Raw genomic sequence first — 26583 nt, forward strand, 5'->3', positions numbered from 1 at the left:
GTGCCCCCGCGATCTCCGACGACAGCGCAGCTCTGGCCGACTGGCTCGCCCTACGCCATCTCCTGCCGCCGACAAGAGCTCTCGCTGAGTGTTGCCCCGTCTTCGGACTCCTGCGAATGTGTCCATCTTTCCTATCTCATCTTTACTTCCGTCGTTTTCTGTCGTTTGCTGTCCCTGCGCCTCGATCTCTCCTTCCCCCTCTCTATCTCTCTACCTTTATTCCTATCCTTTAAATCTCTCCTTACCCCCATCCCTCGTGAGCTACTGTTGAAGTGTCACACTCTGATGCAGACAGTTACGGGGCTCACTTTTCTCTTCTTTTCTCTTCAAGAATCACATAAGAATCACCTAAGAATCCCGGTTGTTGGCGGAAGTTTTATAAAAGGGGAATTCATATTCACTTGTCTATAGCACAAAGTAACAACAAAATCCTTGCGCATTGTTGTGCAAGAATTGTTGTGTGTGCGAGAAAATCCTTACACATATGGTCGCATTTTTTCGGGAATTCAGCTTCTGAGTTTATGAAAAAATTCTCCTGGTTTGTGGCTTTGTGCCGCAAACGGGTGTTGGCAGATTTCTTTTTCTTAGTCCTTCCGCCGTTTGGTTGGGTGCAGCAGAACCGATAAGTAATGTCAAGTGAGCTTATGCTTCGAAATGTTGATGAATTCACCCTCGCACCGTCAATTGTTATAGAATCCTGATTAGCTTTATTGGTATATCCGCCTCGGTTGGTCAGTGGCCAGGCTGCTCGGCTGCTCAACCTAAAGTCACGGGTTTGATCCCGGCCATGGTGGTCACATTTTGAAAGAGACGAATCGGTAGGGACCCGTATACTGTGCGATTTTAGTGCACGGTAAAGAACACCAGGTGGTCAAAATTTCCTTGAGCCCTCCACTATGGCATACCTCCTAATCACATGGTGGTGCTGGGACGTAAAACTCCTCACTATAGCAGCTTTTTTGGTGGAACGACAGATTCGGGCACGTGTTCAATCACTGAAGACCAGGAACAATTCTTCAACTGTGTTCAATCACTGAAGACCAGGAACAATTCTTCAACTGGGTTCAATCACTGAAGACCAGGAACAATTCTTCAACTGTGTTCAATCATTAAAGACCAGAAACGATTCTTTAACTGTGTTCAATCACTGAAGACCAGGAGCAATTCTTCAACTGTGTACAATCACTGAAGACCAGGAACAATTCTTCAACTGTGTTCAATCATCGAAGACCAGGAGGAATTCTTCAACTGTGTTCAATCACTGAAGACGAGGAACAATTCTTCAACTGTGTTTAATCACTGAAGACCAGGAACAATTCTTCAACTGTGTTCAATCATTGAAGACCCGAAACGATTGTTTAACTGTGTTAAGTCACTGAAGACCAGGAGCAATTCTTCAACTATGTTCAATCATTGAAGACCAGTAACGATTCTTTAACTGTGTTCAATCACTGAAGACCAGGAAGAATTCTTCAACTGTGTTAAATCTCTGAAGATCAGGAGGAATTCTTCAACTGTGTTTAATCACTGAAGACCAGGAACAATTCTTCAACTTTGTTCAATCATTGAAGACCTGGAACAATTCTTCAACTGTGTTCAATCACTGAAGACCAGGAGGAATTCTTCAACTGTGTTCAATCTCTGAAGACCAGGAACAATTCTTCAACTGTGTTCAATCACTGAAGACCTGGAACAATTCTTCAACTGTGTTCAATCACTGAAGACCAGGAACAATTCTTCAACTGTGTTTAATCATTGAAGACCAGAAACGATTCTTTAACTGTGTTCAATCACTGAAGACCAGGAGCAATTCTTCAACTGTGTTCAATCACTGAAGACCAGGAACAATTCTTCAACTGTGTTCAATCACTGAAGACCAGGAAGAATTCTTCAACTGTTTTAAATCACTGAAGATCAGGAGGAATTCTTCAACTGTGTTTAATCACTGAAGACCAGGAACAATTCTTCAACTGTGTTCAATCATTGAAGACCAGAAACGATTCTTTAATTGTGTTAAGTCACTGAAGACCAGGAACAATTCTTCAATTGTGTTTAATCACTGAAGACCGTGAACAATTCTTCAACTGTGTTCAATCACTGAAGACCTGGAACAATTCTTCAACTGTGTTCAATCACTGAAGACCAGGAACAATTTATCAACTAAGGTCTCTCTCTGGGAAACCCGTATCGGCTTTATTGTAGCATTGTGCTACCTTCGGGTGGTTTCTTTTCTTTTGCGGTGTCTTTATGTGGCGTTAAGAGAGAGAGAGAGAATCCTCTCGCTTCATGCAGGCCTCGTCACCGTCACGTAGCGCAATCAGCTCATAAAACGTCGGTGAAAAATACAAAGAAAAAATCACGACTGACGTATTTTGGGGAGGCCAATACAAAGGTCATTTTTTTCGGCGTAGTTACGAGTTACATTCAACGACGGCAGCTGGTCTTATCCGGAAGGAGCACTTCCTCCGTATATATCTTCACGGCCACGGCGACGCCACACGCCTAGCATTTGTACCAGTGTGGTGCATTGACAAAAATACAAAAAAAAACGAAAACGGCACCAGCGCTGCCGTTAGCCATCTCGCTAAGGTAGTACGCAGGTACACTGCAGGGTATGACGCAGGAATCGCCGCACTCCTTAATCGTTCCCCCTGGCTTCCACGTTAACCTTGCAACCGCGCGCGCGAGCGAGTGATCCACCAAGGTCGACGCGGCCCGACGCCGCGCGCTATCGCCTCGACACCGCCTCGGGGTGCAGCGTGTACAGCACGCGCCAAGACGGGTAGTAAAGCCTCTGGGGGGGGGGGGGAAGAGAAAGGTAGATACAGGCGTGTCCATCCTAGCGGGCACTTAAGAGACGTAAGACGCCGGCCATCGCGCGCACCTTTCTCTTTCTTTCAAAAAGGCGCGCATTTGTTTCCTGCTATTTGCTTGTTGCGAACGGTCGTCGCTCGCCGGTTGCTCTCACCGGGGAGAGGAAACCAGTTTCCTGGGGATAGCATCAACGTCATAGCATCGGCGTCCTCACTTTCGTTCTCTTCTATCGGTGGCCGAACCCTGTCGCCCCCCCCCCCCCCCTTTCACCTCCCTCCTCAGGGGTAGTATCTTTCCTAGGCAAGGAAAGAAAAGTGTCATCCGAGTAATCAGAAGCGGGACTGCGGCGGTGGTAGCTCCATCGCGGGCGTCACTAGCCCCTCTCTCTCACTCCGTTGCTTACACACCGAGCTAGTCGAGCGCACAGTTTCGCGCGCCGTCCATCGCGATCGCCGTCAGCGCACCTTCCGTGCTCCTGCGCTTCCCGCCATCGGCGCGAGAAGCTTGCGTGGCTACTCTGGTTATTGTGTTATCACCCACGCACGTTTAGCGCGGCGCTACGCTTTGATCTTGTCTTCGTCGTTCTGTTCTGCGTGTGGTTGAGAGAAAAAAAAAAGAAAACGCTGCTAACAGCGGTTGTCCGTGTCAGGCAGTGAAGTGAGGTGTTTGGCCAAGCGTCGATCGTCGTTTCGGGGGTAAGCGGGTATCGAGCACGTTTGCCTGAACGCTGTTTTCCTCTTCGAGCGGCTCGTCCAGACGGGAAGCAGCCGTTAAAGCGGAACGGTCATGGATAAGGAGCCCGTGCTCCTCACCATCCAGCCACTGGAGAATGGCAAGCTGGAAGCTGTCTACTGCAACAACGGCTTCGAGAAGCCCGTCAACGTGTTACCCGAAAATGGCAAGAATTTTTTGGAGGCCCCCAAATGTGAGTTACCTTTAGAGAGCCCTCGCTCGCTCTTTCCTCCTTTTTCTGACTGTTCTTAAAGTGTGGTCGCAGCTTCCTGGGTGGGCGCCTTGTAGCGATTTTTGGGGGTCACGTTACGTAAGCTAACGGTATAGAACGGAAACGAGTTTGGCAAATGAAGTCGATCTTGGTGGGTTTACGTGTTTGATTGGATGACATATTCCACCTTACTGTGACGCCGGAAGAAACGTTTGATGCAGGGAAAGCGTGTTCTCTAATACGACCTGTGCATTTGTTGCTTATGGCACAGCAATGTAAAGCCGTCAACAAACATAACGCGAATGCTCCGCAGCGTGTCTTGAACCTTGGCAACAGCGCTTCTCTGCTGGCATCAGCCCCGCCGCGATGGTCTAGTGGCTAAGGTACTCGGCTGCTGACTCGCAGGTCGCGGGATCGAATCCCGACTGCGGCGGCTGCATTTCTGATGGGGGCGGAAATGCTGTAGGCGCGTGTGCTCAGATTTGGGTGCACGTCGAAGAACCACAGATGGTTGAAATCTCCGGAGCCCTCCACTACGGCGTCTGTCATAATCATACGCTGGTTTTAAGACGTTAAACCCTACATATCAATCAATCAATCAATCAATCAATCAATCAATCAATCTCTGCTGGTATCAGTCGCGGTAGTTCAGGTAACGCGTAGGAGCGTTCGTGTTGAGCTTGTTGACGACTGCAAAGTTTCGAGGTGTACGAGGGGTATGACGTCGAACACGTGTAACGTATTTCTGGCTCACCTTCAATGTGCGTAGCGACGACTTGTCGCTGCTATGTCACATGCTGTCATATGTCGATGCACTTCATCAAAGCCTACGCTTCGCGCGCCATCGAGCTAATGCTGTACAGCGGGCAGCATGGAGTTTGCCGAGGCACTTCTTCGCTCTGTCAGCTACTCGTCCTCTAACGAGAGTCGCACGGCTTGGGAGACCTTATCTCTTGAGTATTTAAATCAGCCGGGTGAAGATTGTCATTTAACCCCGAATAAGAAGGGTATCGACTCTTGATATTTCGTATAAGCGCCCTTTTCAATAAAAATGTTGAGTGACATTATTTAGAAATATTTAGCACGAATGACGTCCAAGCTAGAATTTATGCACGGGCCTCTCCTGACGAAACTCCGGTTCGCCCCGTGACTTTTGCGAGATAGGCGAGAGAGGTCGAGAGCTCTCTGCTCATGCCGATCATCGTGTGGTTGCAGTGCTCGGTTACTAACCCGGAGGCTATGCGTTTGATCTCGTATATCGATAGTCGGTCGTATATCGATAGAGCCCGAATGCGAGAGGCCCGGGTAGTGTGCGATATCGGAAGACGTTAAAGAACACCAGATGGTCGAAATTTCCGAAGCCCGGTGCTATATGACGCCCCTCGTAATTATACGGGGCTTTTGGCGCGTAAAACCCCAGCTATCATTAGCACCCTTCGCAATTCGGTAACATCCCCGCAATATCAGAAGGCTGAATCCCAGAAGCGCGGCGCTTCGCATTCAAGCTTCTAAGGCTGTATACCCATCACTGATTACTAAGTAGGTGAACGTAGCCCGCCATGGAGAATTAGTGATTATACGGTGCTCGGCTGCTGCTGACTCGAAGGTCACGGTTCGATTTCGCACGTGGCAGGTGAATTTTGATGGAGGCGAAATGGCAGAGACACGTGCACTGTGCCATGTTGGTGCGTGGTGTTGGGGCATAGTAAAGAACAACAGCAGGTCGAAATTTACTGCAGCCCACCACTACAGCAATATAGCTTGGCTTTGGCACGATAAAAACCCCATATATTAACTGCGCGAACGTATAGCTCGGACATTACACCTGAATCGAGATATATGCGTGTTGGTGTTCCATAAACGTTTTAGTTTACGTCGGTATATAAAAAAATCACAGCATATCCACGGAGTAAATGATGACTGGTGGGGTGAAGCGTTCGTCAGTCCGTCCGTGCTTTCGTCCGCCCATTCGTTGTTGCTTCCGTCCGTGCGTGCGTCTGTCCCGTGTGTCCGTCCGTCCGTGTCAACTTCGGTGCATCCATCCTTCCGTGCATCCTTCCATCCGTACGTCTGTGCGTCCGTTCCTCTGTCTGTATATGCGTCAGTCAGTCCGTCCGTCTATATGTATGTCCGCCCGTCCGTATAGTGAAGACTCCAAGCACAGCTATCTCACATCTTATCATCATGTATTCATCATATACAAGTGCTGCCATCCAGCGGACATTCTAAGGACCACTCTTTCGGGCGTGTGCCACCGGTGGCCACATACACCATTAGAAAATGGACAAACCCACACCCTAAGGAGCTTCGCATCTGAAAGAAAGAACGTTTTGAAGTTTTGAAAATTGCGAGAAAAAAAAAAATCTAGATGGATGAAACATTCGATGTTGCATGGTCTTTAATTTCCCTTAATAATAGACAGTTTGACCAATCCCCCTTTGAGGGTATCAGCCAGCTTTCCTTATAAGCGACAAAACAAAACTTTCAGTGCCGCGCGTTTCTTCTGGAGGAAACAATCGAACGCCATGGTGCACTTGACGCTAGGATGCACCCAGCGAGACAAAATCAAAAGGGAGTATACAAAACACTAAGAAAGTCGGGAAAGAAAGCAGACAGCCAGCGAATCACGACAGAAGGTGCTCCTGACTGTTTCTTCGCTAGAGAACCCTGCGTCGCTTTTCCTCTAAACCAAGCCGATTTCTTCCGATATACGAAAGTGGCTGGCGGCGATGTACAGTGGGCCAAAACTTTAGCTACTGTGCGCAGCGGCCGCTTTTTTTTGTGCCTGTTATACCATATCATGGAACGAAGTTACAAAAATTGTTGCTTTGTGGACATGTGTTTTGGGGGGGTAGTACTCTTGTTTCTAATTCAACTGAGGATTAATTCAGTCGCAAGGCAAATATAAAAAAACTGCCACTCATAAACGTTAATTCAAGATGTGGCCGACTGTACATCTCTCCGATATTGATTTGTCTGTTTTTTTTTTCGTTTTTCGCCCTCAATCATATGCCCGAAAGATAACTAAAGTAGTTCTGTTGAAACTCACAGGCTACATGCGAATTCACAAATCACAAGACGCACGCCCAGTTGAATGCCACTTGCGAAGAAAACTAATATTTCTGGGTCTTCAGAGAGGCAGTGTCTGCGTTAAAACGAAATTTCCTTTGGTCTGAACTTGAAAGTATACCGGTGCCACAAATGAATTAGGTTAGTTTTTTGACAAACTTGGCTACACTATCGTGTACATCTATCTCCGTTCCAACGGGCCGCATGTTTCTGCCTTTCTGCTTTGTATGAACTACAGGCTGGCTTTTTGACTGTGGCTGACGGACTTGCTCGTGAGGACTTGCCTACAATAATATCTCGTCAGCGGACTCGCAGAGGGGCCGGGGACAGAAAAAAACAGAAATAGACTCGACACCACACAACGCTCTAGTGTACCTTTTATTTTAGCGCGTGCTACATCCAAGCTAAAATGCAACAAGGTGCACATTACCACCCGCATCAACTTAACTTCACTCGCAAAGTCGACCAATATGTTGCTTCATCAACGTGGACGTCCAGCTAAGGAATAATTAATTCAGTAAACTTGGACGCCCAGTTAAGGTACAATTAATTCAGGAAACTTGGACGCGAAGCTCAAAGGTGTAATTAATTCAGTAAACTTGGCGCGCAGCTGAAAGGCGTAATTAATTCAGTAAACCTGGATGCCCAGCTAATAAGTAGAATTAATTCAGTAGTGGCATGTGGCTGCAGTCCCCGTTAAGATATAACACACAGACTGACGGCCATTCGTCTTCCATATTTCGCTGCACAAAGGAAAGAGAGAGAGTGCGCTGTTGCCCATTCCTATGTACCTATACCTATACATTGGTATTCTATGCGGCCGCTGGCATGTACAGCGTTTGAACGATGGTCGTGAAACTCACGGCTGCGATTTTTTCTTCGTTGTCGAAGATCAATGAAGATGCGACCGCCGTGAGGCATGTTGGCGTTCTTACAGCAAGAGCATGGCAAGCGACCAGAGGGAGCGTGTCGCGCTGTTCCAGCGTAAGGTCCCTACAGATAAAACAATTATCTAGGGAACTTATTGCGGCGCGGCGCCCGTCGATACCGAATAGCAACGTGCAGGCTTGGCGAGCTGGCCATGTTTGTCGGTTGGGGATTTACAAACAAACAAGGCTGCACCCGGATCGCCTTGACCGAATGCAACTTTGGCGTTGGCGTGTGCGGCGTTTTGTGCACGGGCTGGTCGGAATCTGTGTACTTGGATGCGAACGCTGCACACCCAGAAGTACTGCTGAAAAAAAAGAAAGAAAAAGGAAGGAAATTCCCAAAGCAAGAAGCAAAATCGCGCGTCGCTCTAATTGCAGGCATCGGCTCGGCGCGAGTGCGCGAAAGTGAAACGAATCGAAACGCGTGCGGACTGCTGATAAGCATGCATGCTCTGGCGTCGATTCCTGATAAGCACGTTCTCTGGCAGATTGCCGATAAGCTCGCACTCCCGCGCTGTTAATAGCGCGAAGTCGAAATGGATCGTCTCGCGGAAGTTTTCTTGCACTTGTGCCATTTTTGCTGCAGCCGCGGCAAGTAGGTTTTTGCAATTATTGTAAACAGCTGATTGGTAAAACTGCGTGCCTTCGAGCCAGGCTGCTAGACCGTTTGAGACGTTTGTTGTCCTTCAGGTCAAGAGAGGTAGCATATTAAGGTCGAGAGAGGTGGCATGTGACAAATATTTCCATACTGACTTCTCAAGATACAGTCGGGCCAGTGATACTTACTTACCGACTATTACATGTGTCTAGAAGACATTTTGTATCTTATCCCATGACGGCTGAAGCATTGTGTTGCTAACCTCGAACACGAGAAGTGTAAATTTATAGACTCATTTTTTTAGACAGAACATTAGTGAGATTTAATATACGAGGATGCCAAAAAAAATCTATAGCGGATGTTGTAAATGTGAAAGGAATGTGAACGAAAACGCAATTAGCCTGCGAGAGGGAGAAAACCTGCGGCCTTCGAATAAAGCGTCCGATGATCAACCAACTTAGCAACGGCGGCAATCATAGCTCTGTACACTTGGTAGGGTATATATATGTCCCTGTCTTTATCCCTTACTCTCTTTTAAACGTGGAAGGGCCAGTCAGCGCGACTAGTAGCCACTATAGTGTGAAACTCTTTTTCTTTTGTCTATTGGCGTCACGCACGTGATCTTACAAGGAGCTGGCAGCTGACCCGTAATCTCTGGCATACTATACCTGAATGTATCAAGTCTTCCACAACTCGACGCTTGCTATATGAATAAAGGATAGAAATGTAAGTTTAGGGGCTCGTTTTTTGTGTTACATAATATTACTAAAGAAGTAATGAACAAGGATGCCAGCTCGTTAAGATCCCGTCTTTCTTTCTTTCTTTCTTTCTTTCTTTCTTTCTTTCTTTCTTTCTTTCTTTCTTTAGAGCTTTCACGCAAGTTGAAGCTTCTATGTACGCACGTACTGGTTAATCGATGTGAATTGATATGCAGTGTTCTTTTCAAGATCGTGATGTTGGAATGTACATTGAAAAGAAAGTCCGGATCGCAATGATTACAGCTGCATGATTGAACTACCGTGAACAGCCGCTTCACGCTGACACGTACTTGTTTGAGTACCGCTGAAGCGTCGCTACGAATGCTTGAAAATCATGCTCCACGGGTTGATTTTGTACTATGCATGACCTCATTTTACCAAAACCGACGGCGTTTAATTTATTCGCAACCGTTACCGCTTTCGCAAAAGAATCAGTGAATGGTGATACGGGTGTCGTATATAATAATCGGCACTTCGATTTACGATGTCTGGGGATGCAGAAATGGTTCTGTAAAAAAATCTGATGCGACAAATATGCCAATTATCTAATACTATTGTTTGGACCCCTATGAATAGTATGTACTCTTGTGAAATTGTGTGAGATTCTCGGAGATGTCATTTTATTTTTTAATAGGGAGTCGTCTCGCAAGACAATAGACACAATACTGCGGACCGGTCATATGTATGATCAGCTCAGTTATGTTTGTACTGATGAATACGAAGGCTATACTTGTGCCCAGATTGGAAAGTATGTGATCATTATTTGCATTATATAGACTGCAGAGAGAGTGAGTCAGAAATGGCTCATGACCGAATGGATTGATTTGTATGTGGATATATGTGGGGTGTAACGCCCCAAAACCACCATATGATTGTGAGAGACGCCGCAGTGGATTGCTCCGGAAATTTCGATCATTTAGTGTTCTTTAACGTGCACCCAAATCTGAGCACACAGGCCTACAGCATTTTCGCCTCCATCGAAAATGCAGCCGCCGCAGCCGGGATTTGATCCCTCGACCTGCGGGTTAGCAGTGGAGTACCTTAGCCACTAGACCACCGCGACGGGGTGACTCATGACTTTAACCGCTTTTATTGAATGGCCGTTTCAATTTGACCGTATTCGCTGTTCGGGCACGTAAAATCCAGTGTACGTTGTTAGCATTCTACACGTGCGCACGAGCTACACAAATTTCTTACGCGGGCGAAACTTTACAACGCGGGGCACCATTCAGTCGTGGAGTGCATACTTACCAACGCTATATACTCCATGTGTCTTCTGTGAGATGTGTGTTCGCGGACGGGCATCGTACTCGCCGAGTGATCGGTCCGTGCTTGTGCGACGTAAGAAGCGCACATATTGTGGCTTCTTTTAGGGGCGAAGCTCCTTGAAGCGGCACTCGTTCGTTCCTCGTAGTAGTAGTAGTAGTCGTAGTGTGTAACCAGTCTTACATTTTGACCTCCAAGGTGGTGCCGGTGAGAGATTTTTTCTGTGCGTTGTTGAACAATGAAAAATTCACAGCGTGCGCGTTAACTAAAAGCCGGATTCTCCTGTCTCTCATTCCCCCTTAGCAACCATTGGCATGTACATTGAGCAGTATCTGACAAGAAAGGGTTGCTTCGTTATACTCGCTGGCCGTAACCTCCTTTGTTTTAGAAAGGTTTAGCGAGCGTTGAGCCGCAGGGTCATGAATACAGTGAACTAGTATATAGCATGAACTTGAGACGGTGAAAAGAGGGAAGTAGACACGAAGCGCAAGCCGTAAGGACGTGTGCGTGTGCCTCATCTCGTTCAGTCCTTGGAATGTCCGCTGGATAGCGGTGCTTCTAGATGAGGAATATATGATGAAAATTTGCGAGATGGTGGTTCTTGGAGTGTTGAATAGGTGTACGAACGGACACACAGACAGATGCATGGACGGATGCATGGATGGCTGCACAGACGGACGGACGCATAAACGGACGCAGGAGTGGATGCATCGACGAAAGCAGGGACGGACGCACAGATGGACGTGCGGACGCACGGACTGGCGAATGGACGCACGGATGGTCACACCTACGGACGCATGGACGGATGGAAGCAAGAACGAATGAACGGACGGATGCTTCGCCCCACTATCTATCATTTACTCCGTGGATATGCTGCCATTTTTTTCTTATTGTTTTTCCGAAAGTCTGTTACAGGTTCTCCGCTCCTAAATGACACAGCAACACCTCATCAGCAATCGAAACCGTCATTACCGTTCGCATTCTCGAGGTCGTCCAGTCGCCAATGCATTCGTCGCGTGCATAATTTTACAGCTTCACATTTCTCGAACTCTCGTTGGCATCCGTGCAGCACGCTTCTGCGAAACCACACAAGTGTGCTCACAGTTGTTACACGAGGTCATTTCTTTTTATTGCCTTGTAGTTAGTGCCGTGCACTCGGTAATGACGTCATTCCGGCCCTGGTATCGTCTACGTGCGCGGCTTTCGAAAGTTTGCTCGGCGCTCGCTCGCACGTCATGTGACGCGGGCGTTTGCGCAAATCGAGCGGACGTTGCGATTTACCTGGTCTATACTCATTACGCCGTCTGTCCGCACTAACCCTTGTAGCATCGCGCATTCCCCTGGAATTCAGCGCCTTGCTGTGAGATCCCTGCGGGGGCGGTACAATGGTATCTTGCACTGATATTGCAGTGCACGTCATCGTTTATGCATGGCACGAGTAGTGCCTTTTCCCCTTTATTTTGTCCCCTTTTTTTGGGGTGTATATGTTAAGAAGAGCAATAAAAGACGTGGCAGTCTGCTCAACATGCCAGCCTGCTCAACGCTTCACACTCACCCGTAACGCACGGAACTTTGCAGGAACTGTTCTCGGCTCCTTATCTGAAAGTCGCCAATTCGATCCTGGCCGCGGCGATAGCTTTTCGATTGGCATAAAATGCTGATGAAATGTAGGAAGGCAGTGCACGTTTAAGAAGGCGACGTTCTATAGTCCTCCACTACGGCACACCTCAAATTTCAGGAGTCATCCCGCCGTAGTGGTCTAGTGGCTAAGGTAGTCGGTTGCTGACCCGCAGGTCACGGGATCGAATCCCGCCTGCGGCGGCTGCATTTACGACGGAGGCGGAAATGTTGTAGGTCTTTGTGCTCAGATTTGGGTGCCCGTTAAAGAACCAAAGGTGGTCGAAATTTCCGGAGCCCTCCACTACGGCGTCTCACACAATCATATGGTGGTTTTGGGACGTTAAACCCCACATATCAATCATCAAATCATCAATCAACGAAATTTCCGGAGTCCTCCGCAAGACGACATGCCTCATAATGTTATCGTGGTTTTGGCATGTAAAACCCCAGATATTATTTTCATCACTGTCAGCTCTATACAATGTCGCGTCGTAGAGCTTTTGGCGTTCTTTTTTTTTTCATAGACAAAGAGCTACAAGTTTAGTGCTGGGTCCGCTCTGTTCCCTCTTTCAGTTACATTGATACCAATCGTCTTTAAGTCGCCGCCCATTGAACGACTTCTTCTATTATTATTTTCTATCTTTCGCAATAATAATGAACTTTTCACCATGTTTACTTGCGGCATACTTGTATCCGTAGTAGAAGCTTGACAACATATCAATCGTACCGTGTGCGAAAATGACGTATTTTGGATGACAATATGAACAAGTTTAGCCTTCCCCCTTTCCACACATAACAGAGAGCGGAACACGATATGTATAAGTGGCCGCGTTGCTTACAAAGGATCACGCTACATTGTCTGCTTTTTTATTTTTATGACGTAATTACTAGGCTACAGTCAAATTTCAGCTGGTGTCTTGTATACCTTCATTGGTTTCATTAGGTCGTGTCTAGCAAAGAAACGAACCGTTCATCTATTCCCTTTCTTGTACCTATATATGGAGAGGTATTATCGTCGAACTTTCGCGTGGTGGTTTTGTAACCAGGCCTAGCACGAATGGGACGGCTTTATGCTCTCCCATAGTAGAGTACATAGTACTCTGAATCGTTAACCATTTTTTCTAAACACACACATTCGGTCTTGAGTTTTACATGATCTATGGAAGACTAATGATTGATATGTGGGGTTTAACGTCCCAAAACCACTATATGATTATGAGAGACGCCGTAGTGTAGGGCTCCGGAAATTTAGACCACCTGGGGTTCTTTAACGTGCACCCAAATCTGAGCACACAGGCCTACAACATTTCCGCCTCCATCGGAAATGCACCGCTGCAGCCGGGATTTGAACCCGTGCCCTGCGGGACAGCAGCCGAGTACCTTAGCCACTATACCACCGCGGCGGGGCTCTATGGAAGACTACTATGCATGAAAGCATTGCTGCAGTAAAGCTCATCACTTTTCCAGTTGCAGTGAAAAAAAACTAGCCAACCTTTAATCTTTGCCTTATAAGAGTTAAACGCGATAGCAACGTACTGTTCTTACTGCATACTTCAAACACTTAGTGCATGAAATATTTTCGAACTTGCTATGCAGCCACTACGTGCAGTATCGCGTGTGCCTTTTGTAGTGGGTGAGCGGCTTCAAACGACGAAGTCATAATAATCACTTGTTCTGACGCCCACAGGCAATGGGCGCCTTTACAACGCATTGTTGCTGCTATGTTTGATGTTTTGTTGTGAAGCATGTATACACGACGCGTGTGTTTGGTAAAACTTAATGATGATGATGATGATTCCTGAAAAAATGGCACAGCCCACCGCGGGGGATCGGCGACGATGCGTGCAACAGTAGAATTTGTGAAACGAAATAAAGCAATAACAAAAGGGAGAGAGAGAGAGAAAAAAAAGGGGGTTAAAATTATCCTAGAAATGGTGGCGCATACCCGCTTCGGGCACCATTCTTGATCGTCGTCAGCCACTGCATAAAAAAAATGCACGAAATTTCTAACAAGTGTGCAGTGGATATCACCCTTCTCCAAAGAATGATGAATGATAGCACAGTGAATGCTGCCCTACCACACATAAATCATGATTAATTATGGCGCAGTGGGTATCCAGCATTGTGCTTGTCGCAGTTACCCAAAAAAGGGTTTAGAAAAGGCTCTGAAAGGCTGCTCTTCTAGCTATCCCTGTGACTGTGCTGCGCAATTTGCGTAGGCCTGACATTTTTTTTTCTTTCTCGTGTATAACGTTCTGTCATTACGAGAGTGCTATATAGGGTACAACTAGCCATGTTAACATATAAAATTATTTAAAATAACTGTTGGTGTTCTTCTGACGCATACTTAAGCAGATATCTTACATTTAGTCTGCACATTATTGCGTTGGTGGGGCCAATGTGTCGAGCTAATTATGGCGTACAGTCAACTGACACCTATATTGTTCTACTGTGCAAAAACATTCCTGAAGTAGTTGAATACGCTAGGGACACTATAACATTAGACATATTAGGAAACGAATCACGCAAATAATAATTTACACATAGGGTGCATGTGCTGAAAGCGTATAATGTATGTGATATATTTATTGCAATCATTGTTTTCCATCATTGTTTTTTTCATATTACATTTACATTTGTATGGATTTCAATATACGTTTATAGTCGATATGATAATGCCTTTTGTATTTATCGCTAAAGAACAGCACTGTTTTTTAATATTTAACTGGCATCTTTTCGGATCGTTGTAGTCTTCCTCGTTTATATTTATATTTGTATGTATGTTATTGAATATTTATATGTACTGTTTCGCTGTAGTTGCGCGAAGTACCTCACAAAGAGTGAGCCAAATCAGGAGAGACACTCCCCTTTTCTCTCTTCGTGAGCATTTCGTAGAAATGCCCTCATAAAAAAATAAAAATAAAATATGGCAGCATATCCACGGAGTGAATGATGAAGAATGGGGCGAAGCATTCGTCCGTACATTCGTTCTTGCTTCCGTCTGTCCATTCGTCCATCTGTGTGACCGTCCATGCATCCATCCGCCCATCCGTGCGTGCGTCTGTCGTGCGTGCGTCCCTGAGTTCGTCCATGCATCCGCCCCTGTGTCCGTTCATGCGTCCCTCCATGCATAACTCTGTGTGTCCGTTCGTCCATCTATAGTCAACACTCAAGTACCACCATCTCGCATATTTTCATCATATATTCCCCATATAGAAGCACCGCCATCCAGCGGACATTCCAAGGACTAAACGAGAGGTGGTACACGCACACTTTCTTACGGCTTGCGCTTCGGGTCTACTTCCCACCTTTAACCACTTCGAGCTCATGGTATATACAAGTTCACTGTATTCATGGCACTGCGGCCCAACGGTCACTAAACCTTTCTAAAACCAAGGAGGTTACGCCAAGCGACTATAACGTAGCAACCCTTTCTTGTCAGATAGTGCTCAACGTACATGCCAATGGCTGCTAATGGGGATTGCAGCGTGCGCGTTAACTAAAAGCCGAATGCTCCTGTCCATGTGCATTGAGCACTATTTTTATTGTTCAACAACGCACATAAGAAATCTCTCACCGGCACCACCTTGGAGGTCAAAATGTCATACTTGTTACACACTCCAACGGCTATGAGGGACGAACGGGTGCCAGTATAAGGAGCTTCGCCCCTAAAAGAGACCGTGCATAATATTAGGATAGAGAAAACAAAGAAAGCCAGTTATGTAGCATTCCTGTGTACCGCTAGGGCTGATATAGCATTCCTCATCAGTTCAGTATTGGGGAATTATATGCATTGAGTAAAGCTGGAGTGGAAATTACCTCGTAGAACTTGCCCTGAGATACCGCTGCAGCTCAATATATACCTGGCGGTGCACTGCTCATCTCGATGTCGCTGGCTCGATCTCGGGTCGTGGGGGCAAGTGTGTCCATGCACTCGTCGACGCTTGGTATTAGCGCCACCTCACTAATTAACACACGGAATGTGCATAGCTTGCGTCTCGCATCTAACTTCCCGCTGAGGCTGTGACTAATTAATAGGCGTTCTGGTGAAAGAACCGATTGCTACCTAAAAATATGTTACCCGTACGACTTCTTGAAAGTTCGAACGTTCAAATTTGATCTTTACAAGCGCGAAATTCAGGGCAGCCAGCTATGTTATTCGTATTGTTATCATTATTACTCACGCACCGCACTTTCACACGCTCAACGGCGAAAGAAACGGGCCATGGGGTTTGTGTTTCAAGGTAATACGCCAGAAGGCCCACGCGTTATTTCTCAGGCGGCAGGCAACCGAGTGGCAGAGACAGTTTGTACCCGCCGCCACGTATGTATAGGAACACTCTGAACATCGAATCTGTATTCGCGACAGTCGGCGACCGCGAATCGTATTAATCCCGGGACAAGATATCGAAGAGCGCGATTGATTGTCCCGCATCGCCTGACGCCCAGCTGAGTAAGGGCGGCGTCCTTCGGTCGCTGACGTGCTTCGGGTTCGATTCCTCGAAAGATACATTCCGTCGCGCAACTTAGCCGCAGGCTATACAGACGTGAGTGCATCTCTTCGGAAGGGTACAAACTCTGCCTGCACTGTGCATCCCTTGAACGGCTCTCAGCCTGGAGCTAGCTGTTATTGTTGTTAATGTTTTCTGCGCGTGTTCGGCTGCTCCTGCAATTTCTTTATTCTGTTCTCCTTACAACGATATCGCCAGATATACGCTATCTTTTAGAATGATTGTGCGGGCGAGCGTATAAGGCGTGTTTATTTATTTATTATTATTTTTTTTTTTGCTTTCGGGAAAGCCTAGAATACTCGGTGTATGCATAAACATGTGGTGGGGACACTGAAAAGTTCACATATTGATGTGGGCTTTTCTGCTCTTTTGATTCGCATCAACGACAAAAAAAATGAACAAAAAAAAAACTAGCTTCAAAAAGTGCTCGACAAAACATAGTGAAGAAACATGGATGTCTGAGAGATTTGGGAAAAACCGAGACTCATCGACATCCTGGAAAACACAGCATAGCGTGGCACATGTCGTCGGGCCAAAGAACCAGCGCGTTTTGGGGGTTTTCGTCAATTGCAATTGATGTATGTACGCGACGATCGCTGCATTGGAAACGCTCTGGTGATAAATTCAGGTATATCTGTACCGCTGGCTTCTAGGTTGCGAGAGAGGCTGTTCGAAGCTTCCTTACAGTGGAACTAAGGGTGCGACCGGAAGACGGCTTAATTCCGAAAAGGGGGGTCGGGTTGTCGGTGAGGAATGTTTTGCCTGTTTTTTTTTTTTTTTTACACAGACATCTCACAGTGCTTCACAGCTTTGTTACAGCTTGTGGTTGCTGTTGGTTTACTTACGGATAGCGGTGGTTCTGATACTTACAATTTTAGAAAAGCTTTCCACCGCACTGGTGCATGTAGCGGTTACGGTGCTCAGTTGTTGACACTAAGGTCATGGGTTCGACCCCTGTCATGGTGGTGCGCACTTTGGTGGAGGCGAAACGCTGTGAAGGCTGTTGTTCTCTGCAATGTCATAGAACTTGAGAAACATACCAGATGACTCAAATTTCTGGAGCCCTTCACTACGGCGTCTCTCATAATCATATCGTTGCTTGGGGACGTAAAACCTTAGCTATGATTAATTTGATAATATTTAGCTGCATTTGTATTCGTGACTTGTGTTGCGTTTTTTTAAAATTAGGCAAAAAAGAAAGAAAGAATAAATGATTGCACGACCAGTGCTAATCGTACGTTCTGCATACTAAAAGGCCATTTTCTACTTGATCACAAGCAACTTGTCTCACTGAGATATACTTCTTGTACGCGTTATCTTATGCGTGGGAGTATTAGTGGTCCGCATATTTACCACTTCATTTATCATCGAGTTTGCTTACAGTGAGCAACATTCTTGGAGAGCTGCAAGGCAAACATGACCACTTGGGTTTTAGTAACATTTACTTCGCTCTCTCTCTCTCTCTCTCTTTCAACAAGGCTTGTGGCGAGACCATGACATAAGAAACTGCGAAAACTGCTTACCGAGTCAAACTCAGTCGTAAACGTCATCGTGAAGGTCACTTGCATCTTCAAAAACAGAGAGCCGTGACGGTACGGTGTTCCAATCCAGTTTGCGTCTTTTGCATAGCGGCACGCACGCAGTCACGTGGTAACTCGGATTAGAATTTTGACGTCTACGAAGGCATTGCAGTTTGCGTAGCTCTGCATTCAGCTCTGCATTCATAATTACCGCACATTAAAAAAAATACACATCGTTGTGTCGGGGGCTGTCGCTTTAGAGTCCTCGGCACCGTGGACCTTGCACACATACGAGCCTCGAATATACACGTGCGGCTAATTTTTTCTTGCCGTCACATTGCGAGATCTTTTCGGATTTGAGATCTCGTTTTCTTTCGCCCTTCTCCCTTTAGAGTTCCAGTGAGGTCAAAGAGAGGAATGCGTCGGTTGCGTGCTAGGTGGCCTCAAGAGTCGCACGTTGTTCGTGGCGTGACGTATAAGCAGGCATACAACGCCTGTGTGAATGTAACAACTTCACGTGCTTCAGCGGACCACGGATACATAGAGAAATAAAAAAAAGGTTAAGAGTGGACACTCCCGTAGACCCCAGCGGCCCAATCGACCCTGGCACACCTGGTGGTTGGTGAGAGCAAGTGGCGTGCGCTTCCTGTTTCGGTTTCACTGGCGCAAATTTTGAATTACTTTGCGTAACCGACGTTTGGCTATGACGAAAGTTCATGATTTCAGACCACTTTTCATCGCCGAAATGGGTAGTTTTTGTAGGTCGTTTTAGCGATTTTATTTAGCGATTCCCTGTCTTGTTTTGTTCAGTGGTTCGTGCGAATTGGTCATGACGTAATTTTTATTTCGATTAAGTTTTAATAAAAAGAGACGCAGGTAATGATAATTCACTACGGTTTTATTCATCGCGCTTGTGTTTTTCTTTTGGAACAAGTGATCAATGTATGTATCAGTCAAAGAGACAGAGTATCCGCAATGTTTTATTCAAAGGCAAGGTAGAGTCTGAGAATATAAAAAGCACAATATGACAAAGGTAGACAACAAATGCATCTCGCCTTACAAATAAATTGTAACAAATATTGTAAGAAATACAGAGAGAACACAGACAACGCACACATCGCTAGAGTTGGCAGAAGCCAAGAAGCTGGTGAAGTATGACACACTGGGCCAGTGGACAAGTAAGGATCTATGGCAAAAACACAGCGCACAATGCTGATGAAGAAGGAAGAAGTGACATATACACAGCAATGAAGTCGCGAATCACGCCTGGGGTTAACCGAAATAATGCATAGAAAAAAAGAGCGCACAGAAACAGAAACCACACGACACAATACAGCAAAAAGGCAAAGGTGCAGTGTGCTGGCTCTGCTTAAGAACAGCTAGCCCAAAATTTAAAAAAGCAGACTTGATGCCTGCTTGTCCTCAGAAAGGTAGGGCTTTGCAGCTTGCTCACTACGTGAAAGACCAACTTTATGCTACAATACTGGCAGGTCTTGTGGCTCTTCTTATGCATCGCCTTCATCAAAAACTTAAGATCCCAAGTGATTTGCGTCTGGGTGTTGCTGTGACGCTTAAAATAGCTTGTAGTCATCACTTATCCAGAATTGTGGACCTTAATTGGTGCTACGAGAGCGGTATTACAGGGCTAATAAATAGCAGAAGGAAACCACTTTGGCTCATTATTTTTCACAAAGGCTCTACATCGTACGTTATCACTCACAAGCTATATAAAAATAAAATGGCAGCGTCCGCAGCCCCATCAAACGCTACAAGTTTGGGTATTCTTTTGAAAACTTTGATGGGCGAGATGAGGAGGTTGATGAGAAGCTAAAATACGAAAAGCGTGATAACGTGAACCGTGCCCACTTCATACTGTGTTCCTTACCCGCTCGAAGACATTTCAACAAGCGGTTTTGTTATCAATATATTACTTGAGCTGGAGAGATAAAGCATACACAGTGACCAAGCGACCCACAGTAAAGTGTACAGTTCGCCCGCATTCGCTACAAAAATACAGACAGGATACCCAACATTCTTTTTAAGGTTATGCAAATCACTTCGAGCGAATACACAGTGTCCCTACTCCTCATAGCGGGTAACCAAAACAATGTATGCAACGAAAGAGTGGTTAGTCCAGTTGAACTGAATATAAGCATATAAGACCATAATGAAGTCGGCTGTAACGAAGTAATAACATAACAAAGCTATTGCAGGATTCGGCTCAACTCGAATACTTTAGTGTAAACCCGCCGCTAATTGCTAACCTTTGAACTTGTCAAGCTGTATGCCTGAGATTGAAGACTGGAACCTAACCCTATCTAAGTTTCGGTTCACAAAACGCACATGCCAACATAAACGAACCCGGCAAAACATTTTCAGAAACTTCGCGCGACACCCAGCAGAGCAGAAATGAAAATCGCCAACACTTGACAGATGGTGATACAAAACATCACACACTTTCAGGTGATGTGCAGTGGCCTCAAATATGGCAAGAAAGTGAGATTCAAGTTGTTGTACGTATGCAAAAGCTGCTTCTGATGGCACAGTGAGATTCCCGAAAAGTTTGCTGGGGACGTGGTATGCTTTGAGCATTGTGAAATACTGGTGGGTACCCTTAAGCGTCTCACTGTCGTCTTTCAGTAACTGTGGGCAACTGCAACCGTCACATGCATTCCGAAGGAAGTGTTTGATGAGAAAAACCAGCTACATAATATGCAGCGGAGACATCGATAATATGGGAGTGAATGTTGGTCGCAAGTTCAGAGAGATCGTCTAGAGCGGGAAAGTCGTCAGGCTGTGGCTGTGCACACTCCTCATTATCCACAAGAGACGCACTGGTGAGGGAGAACGGCGAGAGCTGCTCCTGGAGGAGGTCACATTCATCATCCTCGACACTTCCGTATTCTGACAGATTGAAGAGTTTTCTTATGCAGATGTGCTTCAGGCCACAAATAAATTAAGCTACATTGGGGTTGGTGTTGCAACCCTGTTTTTGCCTAATGTGGCCAAATATGTTCTCCAGAGGATCCTGTTGAAGCCTGCGTGTTAACAGGTATTCAAAATTGTAATTTTTGGAGAGGTCGTCCCATAGTTGACAAATTGCCTGAATTGTAATTTGCCAACCTATGATGGTTTGTGGTTGAAGTCTGCCAACAAACTGCCACGATGCAATCCAGGGAAGCTGGCCTCGGAGCAAGTCAATCAGCTCTGAATCATTTTTCATGATTGCATGCCGCAGCTTTGACGAAGTTCTTTTCTTTACTCTAGCTGTTCAAGGCATCCAAAATCCTGTCCATACGATCACAAAATTGAGCTGTAGTGATGGCCGAGGCAGGCAGCACCTTCGCATACACCATTGCCGTGATAGCAATCGAAACTGATGCACTGAGGACCTCAGTTGCTCTGCTGACCTTCATATTATAAAAAAGGTTTCTGATGAACGTGCCGTTCAGTCAACTTTGGAGCCAATCGCAACCGCAACTCATGTGAGGATTGGTAAAGGCTTACAATGTGCGACCAGTTAACGATGTCATCCCCAATGTACAACTTGTGTGCTTGGACATTATTGCGCGTTGTTTTAAATAAATGCAGAACATCAAAACTGTAATACACCCGCAACCCATTAACTTCAAAAAAAGGCTTTGCTACAGTCACTCTTAGTTGGTTAGCGAGACTTACATTTGAACTGCCCTGGTCACAAATGACTGCTTTCACTGAAATATTAATGCTCCTAAGCTCCAAAATGAGTTACACCAGCAAGTTGTGCATAACAGATGATGGTGTTGATGTGTGCCCTATAGTAAAGGCAACCGGTTCAACCCACTTTCTCGAAACACCAACAAGAAGAAAAACCAGTGCTCGATCAGCGATGGTTGAAGTGCGATGAGTTCCATCATCTGTAAAGCCCTGGACAACGCCTCTTGCAGCATCATAGTACAAATTCTTTTTGAGTGCTATTTCGTCGAAAACTAAAGCGCACACTCGGTGCCGTTCATTCCAAGCTCGAGTATTTGTTGCAATGGAAGAAAGGATTCCTGGAATTATGTCTGGAGTCATCTTTACATTAGCTAGCCACCTCCTTAATGAACGCCGGGAGGGCAAAGAAAAATACGGAGCCAGAAATCGGTATGCTCGCGGACCTCGGAAGTTTAAGTAAAGAGCGAATTTCTTGAACCACACGGGAAAGCGCTTGCCCTTGCGTTTGGGCCTCAAGCGGACACGTGCAGAAAAAAGTTTAAAAACCTCCTCGGTGACGTGCGGTCGGATAACTCCAAGGGCCTTTGAAGTCGATGACGGTGCTTGGTGAGGCTGTCTCCGCAGTCTTTTGATAGTTTTCCGCTGTGCTGCTACTTTGGCTTGCAGATGTTTAATGGTTTGCTGGTACTTCATTGATGGAGACATTGTCGCTGGCACACAGGAACGCACTGCAATAAACAAAAAAATGGATGTAAAAGCGAAGAACAACTAATCCCATACGAGCACTTTCCTCGCTCTTTCAGACCCAAGGTGCACAACTTTCTGCGGTGCAAAGTTTTCGATTCCACTACCTAAAAACAAACCATTCACAATGTTGACAATGCACAAAAAAAAATCACTGAGAGCCCACCCTTACATTTTGTAAGTGCACACGTAGTGTCCTTTTGAGGATAGTTTCCTCAGAATGTCCTAAACACAAAATAGCACATTAAAACAACTGCAATAAAAGCATAGTCACCATTTTCTCTAGGGCACTCAGACGTGGAGCTGATGGTGGAGACGTCTTCTGGAGGGTCTTGTGAAGCTTGTTTAGTGCCTCAGACAGTGCTGTCGGAACATTATTGCGAGCGGCCTGCGGAAGTCTCTATATCAATCCACTCTTGGTGTTGAAGTGAACATACAACTTACCGGTCACACAAGTTCCTTTTGTGACAGCTGAACGACTGTTTAAGGTTTTCTGCGGCAAGACGAAGTCAACAGAAATTCTTTCACCAGCTACAAGGGAGCTGCCACCTGCAGAGGTTTGGTCAGCAGTCAATTTGGGTAAAAAAAAAAAAAAGAAATCGTGACACTGAACGCACCCTGCTCATCGGGGCACCTCAATGTGTAGGAGCCGCTTTTTGAAGCCTCTACCGCAGGCCCTGAAGAAATGAAATTACGACAATGTGTCAGTAAAAGGCTTAAAATAACATAAACTGAAGCTCATCTGCACCTTGCAGTGCAGCTTCTGCAGTCATGTCACAGTCACTACTTGAAGCGACGCTCAGAGAACCTGCATATATGTGCAGTTGGTACAAGTTACAAAGCTTGTAGCATGGGGAAACTTAAACAGCTCTTTCAAACGCATAAATTGGTCGAACGTGAAAGAAAAGAGAAGGCACCAACAAGAAAACAAGTAATTTGTGATTTTTGGAATTATCAACAGTGCCAGCTTTCACTGATGAAAGGTATACGTACATGTGCACTCAGGCTTGAAGATAACGTGAAATAGCCCTTTAAAGTCTTTCAAAACAAGTTGCGTAGGTCAAGAGCATCAAAAAACGACAGAAATGTAAAGCTGCTGTTAGGAAGGTAATAGCCCACAATTGATAAAATTTAAGACTTTCCAAGTGTTACTTCTATAGTAAGGTTTCTTTATCGGCTACAAAGATCTTCGCGGTTAGCTGTCGCCACTGATTCAATACAAGTGGCTGCTATTGCACATATTTGAGTTTCAGCCAATCACTTACATGGTGCAGCTGGTTGCACACTGGAAACAGCCATTCTTGTAAGCCTTGTGTGCCCAGGGTCCATGAAACTTTGAGCAGTAAAATGGTCGCTACAAAACCTGTACGTTGCGTACAATAGGCTGGCCGGCTTACTAAAGAGATCATCGCGTCCAGCATACTGCATCCATGCTTTCATCCTGCATTGGCAATGAACTATCAGCTGAAAGGGGAAGTGCTTGAATAGTGATTTTTAGGAGTGAAGCTCCTTAAGGCGTGGGCTGTGCGTCCCCTGTATGTAGCCACCTCTCGTTCAGTTCTAAGTATTACGCTAGCCACCGCCCGATCTAAAGGGTACAGCCATATCCGTCCGTCCGTCCGTCCGTCCGCCCGTCCGTCCGTCCATCCGTCCGTCCGTCCATCCGTCCATCCATCCATCCATCCATCCATCCATCCATCCATCCATCCATCCATCCATCCATCCATCCATCCATCCATCCGTCCATCCATCCGTCCGTCCATCCGTCCGTCCGTCCGTCCGTCCATCCGTCCGTCCGTCTGTCCGTCCGTCCAAAAGATGCAAGATGTTATAAACTAGACGGCGGTACGTGTAGTTGATTATGAAAGATGCGAGGTGTTATAAAATAGGAATGATGCCACATATGGCACGTGTCATCGTTCGATATAGTGCGGCGACGTACGCTAGGGGGAGCGTTGCAATAAAATCGAGTGGGCAAAATGTACGGAGGATTCATGGTTTACCAGGTTTACCTCCGGAGCTTCGCCCACTCATCATCATTCACTTCGTGGATATGGCGGTATTTTTATTGTTACCCTCACTGAGCAAGTACGTACAGTAAGCCTAAAGACATGCAAACCATACAAAACCTTTAACACACCTGCCATCCCATGGTATGCGGAAGAAACTCGTCCCAGGCTTCTTGTGGGTTCTGCCATTGTTGAAGCACCACGATACACAGCACTAGCTGCCGTAGCTTGGACCGCCGGACGGCATGGCATCAGCGCGGTCCGAAAATGTTAGTAAGTGGATGCTTCGCTGTCAAATTACGAAAAAGATATGTGCACGTCATAAGTGTACCAGCAAACCCCTTTGAATGATTAGCTAATCGATGCAAAATACAAAACCAGTGATACATCTCTGACCCATAAAACTCTGACTTACAAAGATAGACGTCAAGACCACGTACAAAGTTCTTCAGAAGTTTCCAGGCCGCTATCCCTTGTAATGCAATGGTATCGCGGCTTGGGAACCTTAGAACACCTTCGTGCGTACGCAGTATCAGCAGTAAATTGGGAGGAAAAATCGTAGTTGAAATTTGTGCGGTAAAATTATATTGAAAACGTCAAAAAAATTTGTGGGCAGCTTGCACTAGTGGCACAAGGCTAGCGAAGAAACGAAGACGATGGCCACTTAGCTAGTCCAGATTTGCCTCCGGCACACCAAGAATTATTCGTGTTCCGAGCCTTCGGGAAACGCGTCGTGAAGCATGCGAGGCCCAGCGAACGCTTCTCAATATTTTGCACCGAGCCACCGAGCCTATGACCTAGCTGCCCAGCTATGCTCAGCGCACAGACGCTCGCGTCCGTGGCAGACGCAGCACGCGTCGCCTCGGCTTGACGCCGGGCCACCTTTGCTATACTGCATACGTTGCACAATGTTCCCGTCTAGCCGCCGCATAGAGCCGCAAACTTTCTTTTTAGCGAACCTCCCCGTCCTTACAAGCTTCAGAAAAAGGTTACAACTGCGTGAATGAGACGCCACGTAAGAAACAAACTCGCACACACGAAGCGCAACGTGTGTGTGTGCATCTTTCTATGATTGTTGCGCAGGTGTAACCGTTTTCTGAAAAAATGACCCAACAAGCCCAACAACATGTCATTCAACAAGCTTCGCTTGAAAACGTGCCTCACCTGTTATCTCACGCACGAAAACGCCGACGCAGCCGACGTTGACGAAAGCGACGAAAGCTTCCCGCTGTCAGTCATGCATGGGCTTGTCGCTGGGTGGATGGTGTTTATGACAGCACGGCTGAAGAAAAATAATCGCGTAAGGTGTGTTGAATAAATTGTTTTTATGTATAAAGAACATACCTGATTTGGGCGTATAATTATTATTTTGTAAAAACAATTCTGTTGCATTGATTATGACTGTTTTCTTTTTTGCGCCTGCGCTCTCTGACGTTTGGTGAGAGCACTAGTTCGTTACGTAGTCGTGACACACTTCCTGAGGCCAGGTTTCGCGGAGTGTCCTCTCTTGTCTTTTCCTTTCTCTATGACGGATATTCGAAGGAGAGAATCGGGCGTGTCCTGAGAAGGGCAATTGAAGACAAAGAATAAAGACACGCACAGCACGAGGCTGTTAGCTCGTGCTTTATCGGTTCTCCGGGTGCACACTGTATACGGTTGCCGCACGTGGACTTTCGAAAGGGGGCAGGCCTGCTTGTGGATTCGCCCTTGCAGCCGCTGGCGCGCGCCTTAGCACTGTGGTGGCCTCGGCTTCGTGAACGGGTCGGCCACCGAGACGCCGACAGTGCTTATTCTTGTTGATGCCCTTTAGATCATCGAACCACACGTGTGTCGACGCACGTGTGTTTGAATGCGACGTTTGCAACTCGTTACAGGCTGATACACAACGGGCTGCCTGCGCATATTAAAAGCTTTTCTCGTCTCTGTTTCTTGTTGGTGCCTGCTGGAGACACGATTTGTCCACCGCGATGTTGTAGTAGTTAGGGTGCTCGACAGCTGACCCGAAGGTCACGGGTTCGATTCCTGCCACGGCGGTCGCATTTTGGTGCCGGTGAAATGGAAGGGACCCTCCTACTATGCGATGTCTGTACACGTTAAAGAACACGA

General features: G+C 46.3%; 1 protein-coding gene across 2 annotated transcripts in view; it reads left to right on the forward strand.

Annotated features, from left to right (window-relative positions):
• Positions 1–3468: 3468 nt before the first annotated feature.
• LOC119172140 (ATP-binding cassette sub-family G member 1-like) overlaps positions 3469–26583 on the forward strand; it is a 96798-nt gene continuing 73683 nt past the window's right edge. For both annotated transcript variants that reach the window (XM_037423154.2, XM_075893036.1), the window contains exon 1: positions 3469–3739. In XM_037423154.2, the coding sequence (XP_037279051.2) occupies positions 3601–3739 (139 nt within the window). In that variant the 5' untranslated portion in view covers positions 3469–3600. The remainder of the gene's footprint in view (positions 3740–26583) is intronic.

The sequence above is a fragment of the Rhipicephalus microplus genome, chromosome 4, assembly GCF_043290135.1.
Source record: "Rhipicephalus microplus isolate Deutch F79 chromosome 4, USDA_Rmic, whole genome shotgun sequence".
Lineage (NCBI taxonomy): Eukaryota > Metazoa > Arthropoda > Arachnida > Ixodida > Ixodidae > Rhipicephalus > Rhipicephalus microplus.